The 25,036-nt window shown below is 44.8% G+C and overlaps 1 protein-coding gene across 1 annotated transcript in view; it reads left to right on the top strand.

The window, feature by feature from the left end:
* The window catches only part of ASPM (assembly factor for spindle microtubules), a 388,799-nt gene that overhangs the window by 3,426 nt on the left and 360,337 nt on the right, over positions 1-25,036 (top strand). The window contains exon 2 of the mRNA XM_086954783.1: positions 16,318-16,461. Within this exon, the coding sequence (XP_086810909.1) occupies positions 16,318-16,461 (144 nt within the window). The remainder of the gene's footprint in view (positions 1-16,317; positions 16,462-25,036) is intronic.

Raw genomic sequence — 25,036 nt, 5'->3', positions numbered from 1 at the left:
GCGCAGTTGGTGATCCACTGTGTGTGGTTGTGGGCTGCGGCGTTGGTGTCGGTAGTGTCGGTTGGAGGGTTCTGGCTTAGTGCTTTGGTTAACTGGTCGGTGGTAACTTTGCTCCAGCATCTGCGGGGGATCTGTTGCGGGTGGTGGTGGGATGTCGTCTTCTTGAAGGTGAAATGGATGCAGCTGTGGTCGGTCCAGTGTAGTCCGGAGGAGTGGCTGAAGGTGATGTGGCTGCTGGCGAAGAAGATGGGGTCAAGCGTGTGGCCGGCATAGTGGGTGGAGGTGTTCACCAGTTGCTTGAGCCCAAGGTTGGCGAGGCTTTCGAGCAGGGTGGTGGTGTTGCTGTCGTTGTAGTTCTCCAGGTGGAAGTTCAAGTCCCCTAGGAGGATGTAGTCTGGGGTCAGCGATGGCTTCACTGAATTGTGTGCCTGGGCCCGGGGGTCTGTAGATAAGGGTTCCTCTGAGGGTGGTCTTGGGGTCGGTGTGGATCTGGAAGTGTAGGTGTTCGGCAGCGGTGAGGGTATCTTCGGAGTTGGTCGTGACGCTGATGGTGTTCCTTTTAGATGATGGCGATTCCTCCTCCGGTTTGGTTGACACGGTCCTTCCGGGTGATCTTGTAGCCATCCGGGATGGCTATGGCGATGTTGGGGGCTGAGGAGGCTTTCATCCAGGTTTCAGTGAGAAAGGCGACGTCTGGCGCTGTTGTGTCGAGGAGGTCCCAGATTTCGACATGTTTGTGGACTGAGCGGGTGTTGAGGAGGAGGCACTTGAGGTGGTGGTTGTTGTTGCCTGGTCCGGAGGGTGGGGTGCTGGTTCGGCGGCAGGTGAATTTGCAGGCATGGCAGGTGAAGGGTCCATGGGTGTGTTTCGAGGTGGCTCGGTAGCAGGCGGGCAGTTGGCCGTTGTTGAGTGCGTGGAGGGCGGCGGGGTCGTATCTCAGGCGGGTCGTTCGGCTACAGCGGGGGCCAGGGGTTCTGGCGCTAGGTGCGGTCCAGGCGCAGACGGGCTTGCCTTAGGCGTGCCAGCGGCGCGGCCGCTGCGCGGCCTCCATATATGGGGAAGAGGGAGGGAGGGAGGAGCAGCTGGGAGGCGGGAGCGGGGCGGCGAATGGGGAGCCGGGGGGCGACAAAGAATGCAAGGGGGCAATGGGGGAGGAGACGAGTCACAAGTGGGCAGCAGGAGCCCAAAAGGAAATAAAACTAAGGCAAAAGCAATACACAGCAGAACAAAACAAACCAGTCCTCAGTGGTGGGGCAGCGGACAACACAGAGCTCTGAGAACAAGGCAGCAGCGGCACACAGGGGGTCTGCGCGGTGGCAGAGGGAGCGACCTACCTGGTCACAGGGCACAAAGGCCATGAGGCTTAATTTGGAGGCAATCTATACTCCTATTACAAAGCGAGAACTGTGAACCTTTGAGGCGGGTAAACTCTGGAACCACAGCGTCAATCCAAACACCCAATACATCATTGGAATTGTCAGGGTCTGCAGAGTGACATAGGCTACATACCACAAAAAATATACGTTCCTTAAAAAATATACGTTCCAAAAAAAAGTAGTCCCTTGGAAGTAGCGCCGGCCGTGTGCGCTAACGACGTGCGTGCTGACATCATCAAGAGCGCTTGGAGGAGCGGAGGACAGGAGCGCGGGGAGGAGCGGTGAACTTTGGCGGACTGGAGTGGACTGAGTTAGGTCAAGCAAGGGGAGCAGCGGTAAAGTTTGGCGGACTGCCTGCGCGAAGCCTGATTGCCCCCGGACAACGTCGGGGCGGGCTGCTAGTGTGTAAAATAATTATGCAGCACTCAAGCAGTAATAAAGTGAAACACAAGACAAATTCCAAATCAATTTAGAAAATGGAGCTAATTTGAGTTAGTAAAATGACAACATCCATTTAGTAGAACCAGAGAGAGAGTTTTTCTTTTTACTATTTTTATTGTCGATTGTTATCATGTAATGCAGATTAGTAAAATACTTCTGTCATCTTATGATTAATTGTTGCTCTATGTTTCAACAGCTAAGAGCAGTTTGACATTTTGTGCACAGTTAATTTACACAATATGCTTAGTTCTAACAGTACTTCAAGGAAATCTAACAACTAACATACCCCCACCCCCACTGTCAAGTCATGATGTATATTGTCGTTGTATTTGGGAGACAGCACACAACCTCTAGTTATGCAGTAAACTTTTGGCGGGGCTTATTGGAGCGATGGAGCCAGATGGGATGGGGACGCGTTCAAGCGGTTTCATTGTTAGCATGCGGGTCATAGCTCATGGGTGGATTATATGACCAGGTGTGTGCGTTCCAGGATTGCACACAGGCACCCCCTGATGATTTTGGGGGAGCAAGAGTGGGGGTCTCATTCTAATAGGTGAGCTTGAATCTCTGGCTTGAAAGGAAGTTCAATCTCCATTTAGGGTGGCATGGTATGATCTTTGTCTGTGTCAGTCAGAGCATTTCTCCCATCCCTTAGAGATCGGTCTTTTACGTGAGCCTCTGTTTTCTTCCCATCTCAGAGCTTTTTAAAAAAAAATTAAGTCAGCCTGGCATGCAGCATCTCTTTTCCATGTTTGCATGGCAGGAGGATAGGTTGATTTCCACTTCCTTAGTGATTGCCCTTTTAGTTAACAGTGGTGACAGGTCTATGAATCTGGAGCTAATTTTGGTCCTTTTGGATCTAGGGAATATGCCCAGCACATAGCTTTCCATCGAATGGAAATCCTCACGTTGTGTTACCTCACCTAGAAGAGTTGCCCAATAAGTCTGTAGTTTGGGGTGTGCTCATTACATGTGTAGAAAATCAGTGTGTGGATCACGGTATCTAGGGCCGTATGCATTGTGGAAAATATGCTTTAGAGCATGGGGAGTGAGATAAACCTGTGTAAAATGGTGAACTGTATGAATTTGAAACTGGCATTGCATGAGACTCTGTGGGGGTTCCCCAGGGCTTTTTGCCATTCTTTGTTGTGTAGGCTGCGACCTAGTGTTGTGTCCCATTTGACTCTTAGTGGTTGCAGATTTTCTCAAGTATGTTCAATTGGAGCTTTATATAGGCAAGTGATCATGCGGCTCACAGACTCAAACATATGCACATTGTGTACGAGGGGGTGGGAGTTTGTTGACTCCTGCTCACCAGTGTTGCCTGTTCTGCGTCTATGGTTATACCGACCTAGTGAGGTCAGACAAAAGGAGATTGCTCCAATATCTGATATAACCGTCTCCGGTTCAAGGACCTGTATCTAGAGGGGATAAACTCGTTTTGGTCTGTATAGACCAGTGTAGGCAGTAATCTGTCTGCAAATACTTTGCGTAGGATTTTTTAATCGGTATTTAATATTGGGAGTAGTCTATATGAAGACCGCAAAATAAGGTCTCTTCTTGGTTTCAGAATGGACATGACTAGCGCCTCTCTGGTAGTGGCTGGGAGCCTGCTGAATGTTCCTGCAAAGTTTTATATGATATTAGCAATTTACGGGTCAAGAGGGTCTCAAATCTGTTGTAATAGTCTGTGGGTAGCGTATCAGATTTTGGCGTCTTGCCTTTGGCCAGCATTTGGCAGGCCTGTTATATATCCTTCTCAGTGAGCGGTGCTGCTTAGACTTCTCTTTGTTCTCATGCAGGCCTCGAAAAATCATGAAAAGTTTACTAGAGCTGCATGTCTAGTGACTTTAATAACCTACTCAACCTAACTGTAATGTACTTGACCCGTAATCTGGTCTCTAATTGTGTGATCCTAGAAAATATTTATTTTACAGAGCCGCCTGTTTCTTCATTTTCACTTATTAGAGCACCTTTAAATATGCAAATTCCGCTTTTGCTCCATGTATACTAACAAACTAGCCCACATATAGGCTACAAATAGCCCCTGACCTTCCCCTTAGTTCCCTAACAACATTGTCTTCAGGACAGGAATGTTACTCAGTCCATGTTTAAAAACTAATTTTTTAATAAAAGTCTTACTAATGTATGATTTGGTAGCGCACTGTAATTTACAAAGAGCATATTTTCCATTGAAATGGCCACAAACTTTCCATTAACATGCAGTTTTACTGATAAAACAATATAGCGTATAAAATAATCTGTGTAAATTGGGTGTCAGCAAAAATGTTTATCATTTGCGCATCACCAAATAAAGTGTTCTGATATGTTTTCATTCTATTGGAAACCTTTTTTTCATCACACACAATTACAAACAAATATTTGCAATGCAATAGGTCTCGCATTTACGCAAGTTTGAGCTATTGATATTGCAAGTAACAATGGTTCTATTTGTGTTTTTCGTTTTTTAAAACATAAATTAAAGGCATTGTCATTTACAAAACCAATAGCTTAAACTTGCGTAAATGCGAGACATATTGCATTGCAAATGCTTGTTTTTTCTGTGAATGTGACTCCAATGGCTTTGTAGGGAGGTGGTTGTCTGAAGTTTGACCAGTGTATTTGATTGTATTGTTTGCTTTTCATACAGCCCCTACAGAACATTCCTTGCATTCACAGGAAAAGGAAGCAGACTGTAATATTATATCGAGAAAAAGGAAGGACTTGATATAAAAAAAAAAAAGAAATTTGCATATTCAACTCCAGAGCTTAACGTATCAAAATGCAAACCATCCCCTATCACGCAAAACTGCAGTTTTTCCTGCTAGTTGGTAGGCAGCAACTGCAGATCTGTTAAGGAGCTCGTTCATCATTGAGTAACGCATACCGCCCCACATAGGCTGGTGCCTACTAACAACAACCATTTGCAATGCAATAGGTCTCGCATTAGGAAAGTTTGAGCTATTGGTATTGTAAATGACACACTTTTTTTTGTGTTGGTTTTGAAAATAGCGAAATTAATAGCTTTGTCATTTACAATGCTAATAGTTTTAACTTTTGCAAATGTGACATCTATAGCATTTGTAATGCAATATGTGTTGTATTTACGTGACTTAGATGTATTGATATTATAAACAATGGCTTTTAATTTCTTTAATAATACTTAAATACAAGTTATTGTAATTTATAATGGTAATAGCGTAAACTTTTGTAAATAACTTTTGTGAATATTATGTTCATTGTATTTTATTGTGACTAAAATCCAAGAACAGAAGTGAAATATTAACATTTTTGTGACATTTATAATAAAGCTTGAAACATTGAGAGAACATATTTGAACCAGTTGTTGTTGAATGGTTGCACAGATTGATTCTGCGGTGGTGCTGAGTGAAGTGGTGGCAACGAGTGATGCTTTGGCGTTCAGTGATGCTGTGGTAGCGCATAGTGATGTTGTGGTGCCCCTGAGTGATGCTGTGGTGGTGCTAAGTGATGCTGTGGTGATGCGATGGATCGAGGGAGGGCGATAGATAGAGTGATGGCGATCGATAGATAGTGATGGCGATAGATAGTGAGATAGAGGGCGACAGAGGGCGACAGATAGATAGAGGGGCGATAGAGTGAGGGCGATAAATAGCTAGATAGATATAGTGAGGGCATTGGGTTTCTGAGATTTTACACCAAACAATTCTTTTCAGATCATGAGATTACAAAACGTGTAAATGCATGACTAGAATAAAAATTGTCTTCTACTTTTTAGTGCATATAACTATGTGGCACTGAGTGGGATTTGGAGTGTATGTTGCATTGAGTGCAGTGTAATTATGTGGCGACAGGTCTCGCATTTACGCAAGTTTGAGCTACTGGCATTGTTAATGACAATACCTTATATTTATGTTTTGGTTTTTGAAACATAAATAAAACGCATTGTCATTTACAATGCCAATAATTTAAACTTGCGTGAATGCGAGATCAATTGCATTGCAAATGCTTGTTTAAGGTTGGAAACCAGTCATTAAATACACTTCCTGTGCATTTTACACGTCTCCATAATTCAAAACAGGAAGAAAGCATGGCAGCGGAAAGAATGATGTTTTGTAACCGAGAGTTGGTCTGAAAATGTGTTAATTCTATACCAAAAACGCCAGACTAAGTTTCCTAATTGCATTAGAAACCTGGTATGAAAATGCAAGTGGAGCAAGAAGCGTGTTTATAAAAGCCAGATGCCCTTTTACTCTGAGAGCTAAATCTATAACAATGATGATATTTGTTCATTAGAATTGAAAAAAATAAACCCATTTGATTTCAAGTAGGAGGGGGCAGTAGCGGTCAGTAGTGGGAGTGCTGCTGGGCGGTGACATGGAGAGGGGCAGGGTGGGGGGGGGTAGTAAACTAAGGAATACAGACAAATACAGGTAAGTAAACATAAAAATAAATAAAACAAATTTCATTGTGCGTACTGCATCTCCTAATGCAATGCAGTGTGCGCAATACAGACAAATACACGTATGTAAACATTAAAATAAATAAAATTAATTTAGTTGTGTTCACTACATCGCCAAATGCAATGCAGCGCGCACCAAAATTCGTTGTATTTATTTTTATGTTTACTTACCTGTATTTGTCCGTATTCTGTAGTTTACTACCACCACCGTGCCCCTCCCCACGTCACCGCCCGGCAGCTCTCACACTACTGACCGCTACTGGGGGGAAAAGGGATTCCTTAATGAAAGAAATATGTTGATGTCTTAGGAAAAAACCACATTCAGTTAATATCGACTCATACGCATAACCAGGCCAGTCTTTGGTTCTTATGTTTGAGTTACACTATTTTATAATATTATGCAAACTTAACCAACAACCTGAGCATGGCGCCCTGTGGTTGGACGGATTTAGGAGAGAAGCAAATCAACCCTCGTTTTGCACAAACATTCCTAGGACATGAATGCACTCATAACTGAGTTAATTAATGCATTTATGGAATGTGTTAAGTCTCTCATACATCTGTTCTGCTGAATTCGCATTCTGACATGCTCTGGTGAAGATATGGACACTATAAAACATGCAGCTATCGGATTACCATGCCCGCGCCAAAAACGGCAGATGTCTTCATTCGACAAGAACTGCAGGTTTGACTGACAACTGTGCAACTTCCTGACTTCGGCAAAAATGTAAAACTATGCTTATTTCTCTTAAAAATCTAGGCTCGTCTTTAAATTTCCCCTGAGATTCTGGGACTTAGGAACACCTGTTGAGTGAACACTCTCAGTAATGAGGGACATCTGGACACAGGACAAGAGCGGAGTGTTGGTCGAATAAAGGGGAGAAGTAATGTGGTAGTTGGGAGATGGCAACTGGCGTGAGAGAAGGCAGCAACTGCTGGAAACCACCCATTGCTTACGAAAACCATTCATCATTTCGAAGGCAAATGCTTCTGTGTCATGGGGAGTGATTTTGTAAGTGTGTATTTATTTATGTTTTGCCAGCAATAAAAAAGCATCCATTACCAAAGGAATTTCTTTAACGAATATTGATTACTCATTTAATAAATGCCGTTAACTCTTTGGGGGCAGTCTCCTAACTAGAAATGTTTCATGGACCACTAAACAGGTATTTTTTAAATCAAAAAGTCTTGGAGTAAAGTAGCTTTGCTCGTTGAAGCCTATAGGTTTTGCTACAACAAAAATTATACTTTAAACATAACTTTTATTTATGAAATGAAGCGCATTGGAGGGTTTTTTCTGTGTTATATTTTATGTGATAGGCAAGAAATTTTTTGTTTAGAACGTTTCTTTATTCAATCCAGGGCACCCCGCACCAACCTACCTACGCCACTGCTCTCCCAAGGCGTCTCCTCTTCTCACGGGGCTCCCTCAGCACACGGGAGCCCCGCACCAGCCCACACTTCTCCTCAGGCCAGCATCACCCGGTCTCCCCCTCGGCACGGGAGACCGGACATTGAAGGCTTCCCCCAGGCAGGGGGAAGCGGAAACCACGTCCTCCCGGCCCTGCCCACAACCAGGCGGCGGCCATCTTGAGGCGGCTCGGGCCGTGGCGGTGATCTCGGGGTGGGGGGGGGCGGGGGGAGGGCGAAACGAGGGGTGGGCACCCTTGATATTAAAATAAAAAGACTGAAATAAAAGAGAGAAGCCCCCCAAGGCCCCCCCCCCCCCCCCCCCAATTTTTTTTCCGAAAAATCGCGGGGTGCCCGCAAGGTGCGCGCTTACAGATATATAATTTATTTCTCTTTTAATTTTCTTCAGGAACTACTGGAGGGATTTACACTATTTAACAAAAAGCGTGATCTGCGTACCAGACACTACCATTTTGACACGTTTGGTGTAATTCCCTTCAGTTGTTCAAGCTGTAGCCGTGTCTAAAGGTGCTATGGAAATTAACATGGGGAAAACACGTTTTGGGACCCCCCTTTTTTCTCAGCCCCCACTTGACTAATCACCCCCAAACTTTTCTTCCGCTCTCGCCCTGCTTGCTGGAGGGGTCCGGTGTACACCAAGAAGCTAACGGTGTAAAAACGTGAGAAGAACTCCGTTATGTCCCAAACGCTGCTTAGAACACCAACGAAACCGGACCCAATTGGAAATTTTGCTTGACTTGACTAATCACCCCCAAACTTTCAGGGAAGGAGAGGAGAGGAGAGGAGAGGAGCGGAGCGAGCCATCTTCTTTGAGAAATTTGCAAAGATTCATCAACCAGCGACAAAGTTATTCCCAATAGAATGTTGGGGATTTCCTATGGAAACTAGGTCCTAACTATATATGCCTACTGGCTACCGCCAGTAGGATATATATATATATATATATATATATATATATATATATATATATATATATATATTTATTTTTTTTTAACAAAGGGGGGCGGCACAACTGGATGCACCCCAACACTAGTCGAATCAGCTAAATCGCTTGGAATCACCCTAAACGAGAACCTCGACATGAAAGCACACATTAAGGCAATGTCTAAAAGTGCCCGCTTCCACCTTAACTACTTAAGGAAAATGAAACCTTTCATCCTTGAAGCTGACCTAAAATTAGCAATCCAATCTCTTGTTATCTCCAGGATCGAATACGGATGCTCCACCTTAACAGGATTACCAAAAATGTCTACAGCTCCGCTAAAAGCCTGCCTCAACGCAGCGGCAAGACTTATCACAGGATCAAGGGAATTTGATCATATATCCCCTCACTTGAAAGCTTTAAACTGGCTACCTTATGAAGCCAGAATCCAAATGAAGTTAGCATGTATCACCCATAAAGCGATACACTTCAACACTCCTAGATATCTAGCCAAGAAAATTAAGATATCGGGAGGTGATAGACCAAGTCGGAGTGCCGCTGAATTGCTATTGCGGCCAGCCAGGTTCCGAAAGAAAAAGACTTACAACAGAGCGTTCTCTGGAGCTACCCCTAGAATCTGGAATTCTCTTCCTCCAAACATTAGGAAGATCCGCAACATTGCATCATTCAAGAGGGAAGTGAAGAGCCACATGATGTGCAAATACCTTGCATAGATACACTATCGGGATCTAGGGCTGCTCTCAGAAGGATAAGCACCAACTGGAATAAGATGAAAGCTAATTTGACTCAAGACTGGCGCTTTATATAAGACGCAGATATACCCTCTCCTAATGCCCAGATGGGCAATGTGATAACATATCTGTATCTCACAGCCTAAACCTAATAATTTATCTTATCTCACAGCCGAAGCCTTACCCTCTCCTACCTCAGTTTTTGTGGGGGTATGTGGTTTATGATATCAGCTTAGCCTTACCCCACGAATGGACAATTTACCGCGAACTGCATGGTGACTTGTGTTTCTCATATACACTGTCTCACACTAGTCATAGCCACACTACTATCTACCTCTTAACGGCTTTGGTCTTAGAAAGGTTAACATTTTTCTAAACCTAAACCTTACCATCGCCTACCTCACTTGGGCGGTACACATGGCATATGATATAAGCTTAGCCTTACCCCACCTCTTAATGCGAATTGCACTTGTGTTTTTGATTTCATATACTGTGTTTCACACAATCATTGTCATTCTATTATCTACCTCATATCTGTTAATTTCTTGTAATGTCAACATTTATGTTAGTTAACCTATTAATGCGAATTTTACTTGTGTTTTTTATCTGCATTTATATCGTCTCACACAATCATATTCATTCTATTATCTACCTAATATATGTTGTTTATTATAATGTCATCACGTATGTTAGTTAACCTATTCTGATGTCAAGCGCTCTGATACCCACGGGTCTTGTTCGCGCTATATAAAACTCTACAATAAATAAATAAATAAATAAAATACTAAATTCAGCTTTTATTCACACAAACACTCCACCAACGCGTTTCAGCCTCACGGCTTTTCTCACGGTCAGTGAGTCCTTCCTTGCTTTTGGTTTAAATACTGCCCCATGTTAGCCATTAAGTGGCATTATGGGATATGTAGTTTTACAAGCAACATGTTGCACACATTTAAAAAAAAAAATTATTGAAATTAAACAAAGGACTAGTGTGCTGAAATTATCAGAGTGTAGTACTCTAAGCATCATAAGTTATTTACACTTAGGGCTTTATATTTTACAGTCCATAATTTTAAGGATTTTTAGGGTATAGTACCCTGGTTACAGTTCATCAAAAGTTCAACTGGGCATTTCCTCACTCCAGATGTATATGGAGGTCTTCTCCAAAGTTCATGCCTCTGGGATGTTTTGTGCGGAATTGAATTATTAGACGGGATTCCATTTGTCTTAAGAGACGCACTGTGTCTCCTCCTCTTTCAAGTTTTGTCAGCATTCTTAATCCATAGAAAGTCATGGCTCGCCAATCCCCATTTTGACACGATTTCAAATGTTTGGCTGGGGATTGGTGAGCCATGACTTTCTATGGATTAAGAATGCTGACAAAACTTGAAAGAGGAGGAGACACAATGCCCAGTTGAACTTTTGATGAACTGTAACCAGGGTACTATACCCTAAAAATCCTTAAAATTATGGACTGTAAAATATAAAGCCCTAAGTGTAAATAACTTATGATGCTTAGAGTACTACACTCTGATAATTTCAGCACACTAGTCCTTTGTTTAATTTCAATAATTTTTTTGTTAAATGTGTGCAACATGTTGCTTGTAAAACTACATATCCCATAATGCCACTTAATGGCTAACATGGGGCAGTATTTAAACCAAAAGCAAGGAAGGACTCACTGACCGTGAGAAAAGCCGTGAGGCTGAAATGCGTTGGTGGAGTGTTTGTGTGAATAAAAGCTGAATTTAGTATCCAGTTGTGCCGCCCCCCTTTGTTCAAAATTAATTCTGGGGCTGGGATCCAGCTCTTGGGTAGTGCACACGCTGTCGAGCGCTCTCAGGCTTTGAAGGATCACTTTGGATTAATATATATATATATATATATATATATATATATATATATATATATATATATATATATATATATATATATATATATATATTTAGTAAACAAGAAGCAGCACGATCTGGTCTTTTAATACCCAGCACCGCCATCATGTGTTCCTCACAACGCTCTTTGCTGCTGGCTGTGCGGAGCTGAAGGCATGTTGCAGGAGCAGGAACAGAGGGAGGAGGGAGGAGTGCGAGGAGGCAAGAAGTGGGACAAACCTAGTGAGTTGTAGAAAAGAAAAATCACATTGTATCAGCACAGCGCCTGCTTTCATAATTATAAAGCAGGTGCCCGGTATTCTGTTGACAAAGCCAATAGCTGCAAGTCTGCAGCCCAGCCTTGCAGTTATTGGCTTTGTCAACAGAATACCGGCGCTGTGCTGAAAGTGCGGCACCAGAGAGGGAGAGAGAGGTGATGGGTGCACCCGCGATTGGTGCGAGCACGCTCGCTTGGGAGAGCAGTCCATGCCACACAGCAGCATTATGACTGCTTTCCATGGCACATAGAAAATAAATATAGCCTGGGGTGAACTGCTATGTTTCACTAATTCACTGTGTGGCGTTGATCAACAGCTGCTTGCTCAGTGAATAGTGTAGTATGTGCTTGCTTTGGCTATCGATTGTACACCATCTAATTTCAGCGAAAGAAACATAATCTATTGTTTGCAACAATAACCTGTTAGAATATACTTACTTGTTATAACGCTACCATAACGGTGCGCATGCAAAGAGCGGCGTGGTATTGTTTTAAAAATGTAAATACGTTTGCAAGATATCCGAAACAACATGTTTATAACCGTATACATAATGTTTTCCTGGGTATCGCTTCTTTAGTTTTTCTGCAATAGGCAGCTGGGCTGCTCAAGCAGTGAGTGTTTGCACTTTTAACAAGCGATGCGCGTTCTGTGCTGGGGGAGGGCCATTAAAGGAAGGGGACGGAGAGGAGCCTGTGAGACCTTGCGCTGAAAAGTTCAAAGAAAAGCGGAGATCAAAGGAGGGGTGGGAGGGACATTTGCAAGCGAGCATATGGGGGTAAGGGGGTGTTCAGCCTGGTGAGCTAAATGCGGGTGGCAGCAGAGGCGGAGCGCGGCGCGCGCGCACAAAGTATCTGGTGTCAAATGGCAGCTGTGCACAATGCTCGCGGTTGTGCTCACATGCACTGTACCTAATCCACACTTTGGGTGCACTTTTGAAAGCCCTTACTTTAATCTCGCCAAGCATCCCTAAAGGAGTGGCTTAGGCGAGACCTAAAAAGAGCTTTCATACCTACTCCATTTCAATGTTGTGCGTGGGGGAAAAAAATGCCATCCTACAGCCTTCCCTTTCACACTCTTTGTTCAGCACGATTGTCCGACAGTTTACTTTACAAAATCCTCTAACTTTGGTGCTTATTTTATCCTGGAGGTTGTTTACTTTTCTTTCTCTGAATACAAATATTAAGACCTAAGCTGATATTTGACAACCTCCTTGAGGACAGCCTGAAACGCATCCCACTCCATGTGAATAAAATGGCAGTGCCTGGATTGTGCTGGAAATATTCCTGACTCTTCTTTGTGTAGTGTGTCACGAAAACACCTGCTCTTCCAACCATGAAAACTGGAGCCTCATGGTTGGTATTGGTATAATGCACCACTAAAATTCCAACTCCTTTGGGCAAAGTTCAGGTAGTAGTTTTCCCAGGTAGTTAGTTAAATGGCCTCTTGTAGCTCTGTGGTGCAAAGTATTTGATCCAACTGGATAGACGGGCGAAGTATGAGTGTTCTCAAGTTTCCACATTCCTAAGACGCTGGGAGTCTAGCAAGGGCCAGCATGTCAATCAATCTCTGAGCACCCTAGCGTTGCGCACTATGGTTTTACCTGGCAAAGGTGGATGCCATAAGTTAAGCATAACGTCTGATAGGCTATTGAAGTCTACCCCCAGTATCTCTAGGGTCTTGCCCATTCTAACACTGCTCAATACGTCCAAGAAGTGGCCTAGTCAACATTTGGGAAATAAAGGCTACGTAGTACTAGGGGTAGGCCATCAACTTGACCCCCCCCCAAAGGAGGACATAGCGCCCTTTGGTGTCTATGCTAGAATCTAAAACTGCAAAAGTCGCTCCATGGCTCAGCCAGATTCCTGTGCCCCTACCATGCACCAAGAAGGTCATGTGGAGGATTTGACCCTTCCATTTGTGCTTGATTTTGGTTCCTTCAATCTCAGTGAAATGTGTTTCCTGGAGGAACGCTTTATAGATTCGTCGCTGCTTTAACTGGTAGTGGATGTTGTGTTGCTTAGGTGCGTTATCCATCCCTTAACCGCTACGGCAATTCCACAGCGGTTTAGTGCAGAGGGCGGGACGGCGACGGGCAGCGGATGTGCGTAGCACTACGGAGGTAGTTCGCGCGACGGCTGTTGGGCGTCGGAAGCAGCGAAGGGGTTAATATTACATGTGGTGAACAGGTATCTTCCCTGGGGACCCATGTCAGTCAGGGAATGCTTAACAGTGCGGAGGTTAACCAGTCTTAGACGTCAACTTACGAAAACCAATTGAACAGAGAACGGAATGCAAACATTTAGGGAGCATATATCCGGGTTATAACATTGGGCTGTGTGTTACCTGCACTGGGAGGGGGCTGAGCACCATGGAGTGATCTACCATGAGCTGTAGTCATGGCCGTCTTTAGCCCGGGTAGTGTTGTTATGGAAATCATCTTCCCAGTGCTGCTGATTGTTGGGGTGCAGGACCCAGTCCAAGGGAGTAACACTGGTAATATTCTGCTTGCTGCTGAAGGGGACTCAAGGAAGAGGGTGAACAATGCTCTGGACCCGTAACCAAGTCTAGACCCCTGTGTGAGAAGTAAGTGCAAGCCTCTGTCTACATTGAGACATTGTGTATTGTTTATCATCTTACTATTCAGTTTGCAAACTCGTCCTTGAATGTGCTTGCCAGAGAATTCATAGCCAGGCCATCCAGCAACGGATTTGAGCTGATAACCCTAACTTGTGCCCCTCTTGTGGAACTGCAGCTCTGAAATCTTGCCATCTGTTTTAGCTCCGGATAGAGGAGATTTGCAGAGCCAATGAAACTCATCCCAAAATTAAAATGCCACAGGACTTTCTGCATTTACTGTTGCCAAAAGTGTCCAAGCCTTCACTACATATAATACGGAGTAAACCTTGATTGCACGTGCCTATCCCCCTTTGTCCTAAAATATATATGTCTGGACGGATCAGCCCCATTTCTTAAATATGCTAACGAGGGCACAGAATTATTTAATTTGGTGACCCCTACATTCTCACCCTGCACCGTTTTTAGTTGAAGCATCATTTGTGCGAGTCTTCTGAGGTGAACCATATTGTTTCAGTGTGCAATCACTGGGATTTGTCTCGGTATGACCATAAGCGTCTCACTCAAAATGCTTTCCTCAGAATCTTGACATCCAGATTGATCACCCAGAGGGATCTTTAAATCTTTAATCCTTCATGGCTTTTCTGTAGTACAGTAATCCTTATTCTAGGAGTCTCTGACATTGAACCCTGTGGTGCAAAGGTTTCTAGGATATATGACCGTCTTCCAATTTCATGGCTCTATAGTTGATGATTAACTCGTAGGAAAACTAATGCTCAACATAGTTAGCCTGAGTGGGTTATGGTGTTAAGCCAGTGATAAAAAGTGTAGGCATGAATGGTTTAGTTGGAAAAGATATGGCATATGCCATAGGTCTCAACTATTTAGTATGAAAAATTATAATAAAACCAATAAGCCTCACTTTTTTTTTAATATGTTGAAACCAGTAGGCTTTTAGGAGTGGATTGATATTACACAGTTAATTGTACGGCATTTGTTACATGGAATATCTGTTTACTTGTAGATAGCAAGGACTTTGCAGTTGGGTACATTTGACAAACATGGGGTAGAAGATATACCTGTGATCATATTTGCCAGACCCACTTCGGGTGGCCTCGCTGGTGTAGTTATCTTCTAAGCTGGCCCTTGTAATAATTACAAAATAAATAGTGTGTGTGTGTACGTGTGCGTAGTCTTTGGGAGAGCCATCTTCTGTCTGAGTGACATTCACAATCTTATCCTCATGACTGCATGCTGTATCGGATGGTTTAATAGATTTCTGCCATTGGCTCTATGTACAGAACAGCTTTTTGCTAGTCTCTATGTAGACTTCTTCCTGAAAATGGATGTGCTTCAGTATCTGCGTTAGCGGTTAATTCTTTGTTAACAATAGTATTTTTTTCTCCATATGGTCACTTCCATTTCTTCTAGTTCTTTTCTTGTAGTAGAGTATTCTGCAACTCACCACGCCATCCTACAGGTTGACTTACTTGCCACAGATTATCTGCAGCGAGCTGCATTCTGTGAGGCTACTGTTTGTAAACTGGGTTGCCATCTTGGAATAATAATGTCCATAGTGTATGATCCCTTCCAAGATGGTCACCACGTTTAAAATCATAATTTTGGCAATCTTGTATTCGTACATCAGGTAGATTCTATAGAACTGAGCATTCAAAGGTTGCCGCCCAGTTTGCTGTTTACTTAGCGGACCCTCTTGGAATTGTATTGTGCATAGTTTTTTATTGTTTTACTTATCTCGGATGGCCAACAAGTTGCTTCTAAATGTGGTAGCTACGTTGGAAAGAGTAAAACAATGATATACTATGTATAATTGCATTGCAAGATGGCCATCTGCTGTTATAGTGTATTTTTATTTTTGTGTTGTGAGCATATGCCAACCAAAATTATTAGCTGGCAACATGTTTTCTTTTTATCTTACATTTGCTTGCTGAGTTTGTGTTTCTGTTTTAGTGCAGCTTGATAAGTCGGTGAGCCCTGGAATGTATCAGTGGGTGGGGGGGGGGGGTGAACGGCAGTTTGAGTTCGAGGTTGAGAAACCGAGTGCATGCATGTTAACTTAATGAGTGCCGAAGCGCACCAGTGACTGGAAAGGCACTTAGTTATGAAGCAGGCCTATTGGTATTACCAATGCTTGTTTTATTTCCCTTTTCGTTTGATAGTAATGTTTTGTTTTTTACGTCTGTTTGTTTTTTTGTTTTCTTCTTTCCTAGCCCATGGAGAAGAAGATTGTTTCCATAAGATGGACACCATTGGAAGAGGGTGGAGTCCGGGAGCTGCTCACCTTTGTCACCACTGGCATTGTGAAACATAGGGTTGTTTTACTAGGCAAGGCAGAACAACCAGTAAAGAAAAAGGTAAGCGTTATTTTCCCAATACACAAAACGTTAAATTAGGATTTAGAATATTATTATTTTTTTTAACTTATCCTTTCAAATTTAAATCTTTTTCCAGCACTCGGACAGATTACTACCCTTTTCCAAAATGTATAATCTTTGACAGTGCTGTAAAGTATAGGGATTTGTGGGATCCCGGTTCAGGTTCTGGTCCAGATTTGCGATCTGACCAACCAAGGGAAACATGCTGAAGTTGTCCAGGTTTCATTTTTTTCTGATGCCCGCAGATTGTCTGCATTCTATTTGGAGCAGCAACATGCAAGCAGTGAGAGGCTTTCTTTAGGTCTCGCGACCTATCAACGCGCGCAAGCGCATTGAGCGGAGCGAGAATTCATGTCTCGAAAATCCTCGTCAAACCAAGGGGCTTCGTTCCTGCGGTTTTCTTGAAGTTCACGTGAATCACGTGACCAAACAAGCACGCGCATTCACGGCCAGCCCAGCACATCAAAGGGCTTCTCCTCCCCTAATTATTCATGGCCGGCCGCAGGCCGGCCGTACTTTCAGTTTCCCGGCCGCTCCCTCTAACGTGAGATTTACCAGGCTCTCCCGCCCCCATCCTGTAATTAAAAGACTTAACGTGCTTTACAATTTTAAACATTAAAGAACTATACCGAACCTTTATCTTCCATTGAAACGTGGCAGATACTTAGAACGTTTTTCAAACAGCATTCATTCAAACACAGAAACCCCCGCCCCCATCCGGCTTCCCTCCACGCATCTCCTTTCACCATGCCTGCTTCTATCCCCACACTTCTCCCCTCGCTCGCATTCACGCAAACCAAAATACCCTTTGTTTAATGGGGCCTGTGCCATCAAAGGAAATGTTTTGCATACATGGACCCTCCGAGAGGCACACGTTACATCTTGCGTTATCAGATTAAACGCACCATTTCACACCCGAGGCATCTCTCCGCGGTGCCTGCCAATATTTCTGCCAGCCAATGCCCTTTTAATATTGCACTGCTCGGCCACAGTTCCCAGTAGTACAACAGGAAAAGGGCTCTGGACAACAGTAGATCCATGCAGCTTTTCTTGGGAAGATACCACATTTCATGTGATTCGTTAAACGTAGCAATAACACGCCCCCACCCCACTAGTAATGTTAACTATAAACAAATACGCCTAAGAGTCAAACATCGTGTTGTCTGAAAGATTCATTTTTATTTTGCAAGCACACTTACTAAATCATATAGAGCTCGAATTAATTTCAGTACAGAATTCTAATTAACACAAATGAAACATGGCCTCTAAAACTCAACTGCGATATATACGCGACACTTCACTTTCATATGTACTGTATCGCTATTAGAAGGGCTGTCGGAGTTAACGTCCTGTGCTCAAGGCACATTCTGGCTCGAAAGAAAACCAAAACAGTTTTGACTTGCTGCTACATTCAAACTATCCACACACAAAGTTAGAGATGTAATTTTAAACATTAAAGAACTATACCGAACCTTTATCTTCCATTGAAACGTGGCAGATACTTAGAACGTTTTGCAAACAGCATTCATTCAAACACAGAAACCCCCGCCCCCATCCGGCTTCCCTCCGCGCATCTGCCTGCCACACTTCTCCTCCCCTCTCGCATTCCCGCCCCCCCCACTAGGCTCTCCCGCCCCCATCCGGCTTCCCTCCACGCATCTCTTTTCACCATGCCTGCTTCTATCCCCACACTTCTCCCCTCGCTCGCATTCATGCAACACTGTTGGGCACAATGGTTTCAAGCCTGTCATTATTAGGCACATTTACGTCATGAACGTCTGTATTGCCCACGTTTGTTATTTTGCGTTCACATCCTTATAGTGCCTAGCACGTGGCACACTATCCCGTAGTGTCTATTACAGTTGTCAGTATTTACTTCCTGCAGCATTACACACATTCCTGTCATGGCCATCACGAGTGCATTTATCCTGTCCTGTATGTCACCATTGCATATATTTTTGTCAAGGCTTCCACTGATGCATACATGTATGTCTTGCTTCATGTACACAAGCTGGTGACTAATGCTTACATTGCTGTCACGCAGGTCACTATTGCACTCGCTACTGTCACGCCTTTCATCATTGCACGCATTTCAGCCCCGCCTCTCACAATTTGACATGCATACTTTTTGTTTCATGCCCACACCTATTTACAGGTGCTAATTAACAACAGCACTCCTGCCACACCTGCACATTCCCATCGCGTATGTCACCATTGCACACATTTTCAACCATGCCTGCTGCAACATTTCTACAAATTCATGTCTTGCTTGGTGCTCAATCACTCCTTTCATGGCCGTCACTGTTGTACACAGTCCTATCACGCCTTTCATTTTTGGGATGTGCCTCTTCAATAACCGTCCGTATTACACCCGCTCCGCTGTGCCAGGCATGTCTCACTGTAGCCTTCCTCTGTCTACAGTAGCATTCGTTTTGCTTACAAGAACTAGTTATCATGCCGGGTGTTTGCAGAAGCAGCAGACTTCCTTATTAGATGACATCACTGACAGGGCAGCTCTCGCTTCTTTTTCTCAGAGCCTGACGGCCTCTCTTTCAGTAGTCTGGGAATACTCATTTCCAGCTGCCCTTTTAAGCTCGTGCTATTGTGTGTGTGCTCCCAGGCTCTGACGCACTAGCCCAGTGTTACCTCCCGCTCTATGATAACATAACCCTTGGAGTCAGTTCCGATGCTACTACGCATTTTAATTTTGATGTCACCATCCTTGGTACAAACGTACGCACGTCCACTTAGCAGCGTTGTGGGGTCTACAGTGCTACACCACTCGCCAAGCTAAAAAGTATGAACGCTCATATTTGTTGGTCAATTGTCACGTTTTTGCTGTAGCTCACTTACCTGGTCTTAACTTTTTAAAACTTTTTGACACTGTCCACCCGCTGCCATTACTTTTTACAATTGCTTTTTCACTTCACCAGCCCAACTCACTTTTGAATCTGCCTGATATACCTGATTTATATGTATCCTTAACGTGTGGTACACATCCCTGCCCCCTTCTCTATGTTACTCTTCCAACCAAATGCATTTTTACACCATTTGTTTACATCCCCAGCTCCTCTGAGCCTCTTCCCACTGCAAACAAAACAGGCATTGGTATAGCCAAAAGGTCTCGCTTTTGGGACCTTCTAAGTATTTTTTTTTCACCTTTTGCACACTCCACCACAAAACCACAACCACACATACAACCACACACACACAACCACAAAAAACCACAGGCACACACACACAACCACACCGTCAGTGCATACTTTCACCAGGCACAGACCCCATCAGTCGTCCGTGCATGCTTTCACCGGGCACAAACACCACCAGCCGTCAGTGCATGCTTCCACCAGGCACACACCACCAGCCGTCAGTGCACACTTCCACCAGGTACACACACCACCAGTCGTCAGTGCACGCTTCCACCAGGTACACACACCACCAGCCGGCAGTGCACACTTCCACTGGACACACACACCACCAGCCATCTGTGCACACATCAATTGTTAACGCATCCACAAATAACTATTGTAGCAATCGCAGTATGGCGCTCTTTACTTTTAAACATATTCATCTCAAGCGCAGCATGCCACCATTGCTACAAAAATAAATACACATTTTATTGGCCTACAATAATAGACTTTTGTTGCAATTGGTGTTGCAATATTTAACAATGCCAATAGCTCAAACTTAATTAATGCGAGACCTATTGGCAACGCCAGTGCTTGTTTTTAGATTCCAGCTGTGCCCAAATAAAGGCCTGATTTTGAAGGATACCAAATGTAATGTTTAAATCAATGGTGACTTATCTGCTTTAATCACAGTACTTGATTAATTATGGTGGAAGAAGCATTTGGATAGGTATTTGGTTGGCACAGAGTAATAGTAGTTACCACAAAGTTCCCTGAGATTAAACTCCAAAGGGCTATCCATGACTGAATTGTAATCAGACGAGTTTCTTGGAGGGGTTACTGGTTTTTGCATGTTTGTAGATCGAAGGTAATACTGTTCCTCAGTGCAGACCAGAAGACGAAATCTTAATTTTCAGAAGCAATGCATCAAATGTTAAAGAATGCGGGCAATGGAATGAATCTTGAGAGACTACAGTTGAGACAACGTGTTTTATTTATGTAATTGAAGCAAGATTTGTATTTGTGGTATTGTGAATTTAATTGTGAACTGTTTTATGGTACATTTTATGTTTACCATTCCTTGGCTGAATCTGCTCTTCATATTTTTGTTTGAGCGCTCTAAGAATATTTGACCTACTTTTACTAAATGTTTGGCAGGGCATGACTTTGTCGAAGGTCTGTCTGAAGATGGTGCTGGTATCCATGAGGCGTTTTGGAACAGTGCTCATTCTTTTTTTCTTTGTGATGTGATGCTGTATGTATTTGTGACAGATTTGCTTCAGTATGGAGAATGCTAAATTATAAATCTTTGCCAAGTAGTGTGCTATCGTGGATGGTGGTAGGTGTCCAGCCCAGAGGGGTAGGTGCGGGTTATTGGCCATTTGATTAAGTTGAAATACGACAGTTTTAAAATGCATGGTGAGGCTGTGTGGGACATAAGAGATATTTAGTCTACATGTGTAAATCTTCCGCTATTGGAGGTCTGTTTTATCATTGTAATCTTTGAGAAGACCTCTAGGACTATGATTTATTAAGCAGTAAAGTATCCCCTTCTGTAAATTATAAGTATATTGCAAGTCACCTAGGCGTTCCATAACCATCTAGAGAAACAAGGAATGTACTCCAGGGGGGCACTTCATCCCATATGATAACATGGTCACACCATCACCTTTCCCACAAACCACTTAAAACCTTCGTGCGTAGCACTTTCCTATGAAAGAGCGAACTTGTTTCCAAACATGAAGAATAAAAATAAAATGTCTCTAGTGCAAAATTAAACACAACATAAACCTGTTAGATATTTGTTGCAAACCGGTATTGGAAACATTTCAATACAAGTCAGTTAAAAATTTAAAAAAAAAGCTGCAGATGCTCAGAATGTTTAGAAACCTGCAGCAAGATTCCAGGTTTTCTCTATCTAAGGAAATCAAATAAATTAACATTTTCTTTGCTTGTCATTGCTAGGTTATAAGGAACTTCTAGAGCGCTTGTTCACCAACAGGTTACATGGCGCTGGGAGCATTAGCAGCAGAGCATTGTACGTTATTAAAATAGAACCGAAGAAAGAAAAGCAACGTTCTGTTTTTGTTGCTCTAAACAGCTGCTTCAGTTATGCTCTGTGACCTGACCTGCCTTTTACCTCGGCTGTTGGCTCTTGCAGCAGGCATTTTCACGTCAAACTTGACTGTAATAACTTATAATAGTTAAGTTCTGACAGCTTTTCTTTATAATTGTTGCCTGGATGGGTCACTAGTTGCAGATTACAAATAAATTATAGACTGCTGTTTATAAAGGTATTACAGAATCCCATTTATTATAAAGTGATATATCTGATTTGGAGAGTTTAGGTAGGATGATTTATTTATTTTTTGTTGTGGGTTATGAAAAGGTTGTAGGGCAAACTTTGCCTTCAAGCATAATGTGCTGTGCATGTAAGGAGTTTGTTTTGAGGTTGCATTGTGTTCTTTGTATGACTTGCAGTTCTTTGCTCCATCAAAATAGATTATTTGTAATATTTAGGTTTAAAGTATTTTATTGAAGCAGGGTAAAGAAGGAAACAACAGGGCAAGAAAAGAAAAACCACCGGTGCCCCACAATAAATGCATACAGTATATTAGATACATCAAAGCAGTTCAGTCCCTGCAATAGGCTCCTTCCGGCATGGATACACAGCTTGTGCGCCTGTGGTTAAGGACAAAAAAGGAAGGGGGGGTGGGAGGGGAAGAGAGGGGAAGAGGGGGGAAGGGGAAGAGGGAAGGGGGGGAATGGAGGGGGAAAAGAGGGGGGGGAAAGGGGTGGGGAAACAACCCTGCTCCACAACCTACCCAACCTACAAAGCCCCCCAACTACCACACCCCAACCCACCCCCTGTACTGTGCCAATGACCTCCAGCTCTCCCCTCATAGCGACCCTCCGGTCGACTCCGCTACTCAACGCCAACTCCGACCAATCAGACAGGCGGATCCGGTGGCGGTGTCAGTCGTAGCAACCTAAGATACCTGGGGCAGGTGATCTCCCTGAACTCAGAACACAACAAGCTATGGAAAGGCGCCCACAGCTCCTCAAAAGCCTCTGTATCCCCCAGTGCCACCAAGGACATCTTTTCCATGCCAAGGACATGCCACAATCTATGCAGCCAGCCGACAACAGTGGGAAGTGTGGTGGAGCGCCAGTGTATGAGAATGTTTTGCACCGCTGACCCTAAGGCTATCGCAATCTGTCTGCCCCTTCTAGACCTGAGGGGGTACATCAACCCATTCGGCAACCCCAGTAGGACATAGGCAGGGAACCGTGGCAGCTCTATCTCAAAACATTTGTCCACCTCACCAAGAACCTCCTCCCAATAAGAAGCCAAGAGGGGACAATCCCACAGTATGTGTGTAAGCGTGCCAGTGTGGCCACAGTTACGCCAGCACGTCCCCGGCAGTGATCTATCCATCTCATGTAATTTCTCAGGAGTGCGGTACCAGTAGGTCGAAATTTTAGTGAAGGTCTCCGTGAGCCCCGTGTGATAGGCCGAGTGGCGTGAGCGGTAGGAGATGTGGTCCCATTCTGTGTGGCTCAACACCCGTCCGAGCTCCCGTTCCCAGCGCTCCCTACCGGGGTTGTGAATGTAAAAGGGAGGGGGCTGCAGCATCTTGTACAAATCGGAGATAAGTTTAGCGTCCGACGTGCGAGTGATTAACCTGCGCTCGTACACCGTGATCTCCCGATCCGCCGATTGGCGCACTTGAGGTTGTAGTGCCCAGTGGCGCGCCTGCATATACCTCATGCGCTCCGTCTCAGGGAAGCCGTAGTCCCGCCGTAAGTCCTGAAAGGGGATGACACCCTCGGGGCCATATAGGTGATACAAAGTGCAACAGCGGGCCGCCCGCCAGCGATCGTAAGCACCAGGCTCCAGTCCCGGACCGAAGTCCGGATTGCCAATTAACGGCGTGAAGGGAGAGGGAAAGGTAGTAAATTCATGCTTAGTGGCCACCGAGTCCCACACCCGAAGTGGGACACGTGTCACAAAAGATGCGTAGAGGTTAGGGGGCCGGTGTGACCGCCTCAAGAATGGCACCTCCTGTAGCGTTCTGCCCGCTACCGCCTGGGCCTGGAACAGCCAGTGTTTGTCCGACTCCCACCGGCTCCATTCCACCAGATAGCGAAGTTGGGCGGCCTGGAAATATTTCCGTAAATCTGGTATCCCTAGCCCCCCAGATTTGGGGCGCCAGCGCAGCAATGTTCCTCTTAATCCGCGGTCTACGGCCCTGCCACACAAACCGCGCAATGGCCGATTGAGTCTCTGCAAGCCACCCTGTGGGGGGCTGGAGCGGCAACGCCCTAAACAGGTATAGCACCTGAGGCAGGAGGGTCATCTTTACTGCGGCCACCCTACCGAGCAGCGACAACGTGCCCTTATCCCACCGGCCCAATTCCTCTCTGATTTTTGAGCTCAAAGCCGCATAATTGGCCGTGACCATCGCCGGGAGGGAGGACGCCAACAGGATCCCTAAATACGGAATCTGGTCCCCGGACCAGCTCAGAGGATAAAGTCTCTGCAGTTCCGCCCTGGTGGCACCGGTGAACGAAATGTCGAGGGCAGCTGATTTCCCAAGGTTCACCTTAAAGCCCGCCACTGCGGCGAAGAGGTCCAATTCAGCAATACAAGCCGGCAGCGACCTCCGTGGGTCATCGAGCGTCAAAATGACGTCATCTGCATATAGGCTGATCGCGTGGGGAAATTCGCCCATCTTGACCCCGGCAATGTCGGGGTTCTGCCGAACCCTTTGAGCAAACGGCTCCATATAAAGAGCAAAGAGCTAAGGGGACAGAGGGCATCCCTGTCGCGTGCCCCGCTCTATGGGGAAGGGCCGGGAACTGCCCCCGTTCACTCGGACCACCGCGGACGGGAACCGGTAGCAGTTGAAGATCAAGTGCCGGAACTTCTCGCCTATCCCGAACTTGCCCAAGACCTTCTCCAGGTAGGGCCAGTGCACCCTGTCAAACGCCTTCTCCGCATCTATGGAAAGGAGCATTCTTTCCCCGGGGATCCTGGAGGCCTTCTCAAGAATATGAGTCACCCTCTTTGTGTTGTCCACTGTCTGCCTACCAGGTACAAAGCCCGCCTGATCCGGGTCGACCATGCCCGGGAGATGAAGTGCCAAGCGTGCTGCCAATATGCTGGTGTACACTTTCAGGTCCGTGTTCAGCAACGAGATAGGACGATAGGACCCACAGGCAGTCCTGTCCTTGCCCGGTTTTGGGATCACGGAGACCGTGGCTTGCAGAAACTCAGGGGGAATGGCGCCCGGCTCCGCGAATGTGTTGAAAAGGCGGGTCAACAGAGGCGCCAGCTCCTGACAAAAGGTTTTATAAAACAGAGGGATGAAGCCATCCGGGCCCGGGGCCTTGCCCGGCTTGAGCCGGGAGATCGCCGTGAC

Source organism: Lissotriton vulgaris, chromosome 1_1 (assembly GCF_964263255.1).
Source record: "Lissotriton vulgaris chromosome 1_1, aLisVul1.2, whole genome shotgun sequence".
In the NCBI taxonomy this organism is placed as follows: domain Eukaryota; kingdom Metazoa; phylum Chordata; class Amphibia; order Caudata; family Salamandridae; genus Lissotriton; species Lissotriton vulgaris.
The sequence above is the reverse complement of the archived record's forward strand: the minus strand, read 5'-3'. Positions and strand labels throughout refer to the sequence as shown.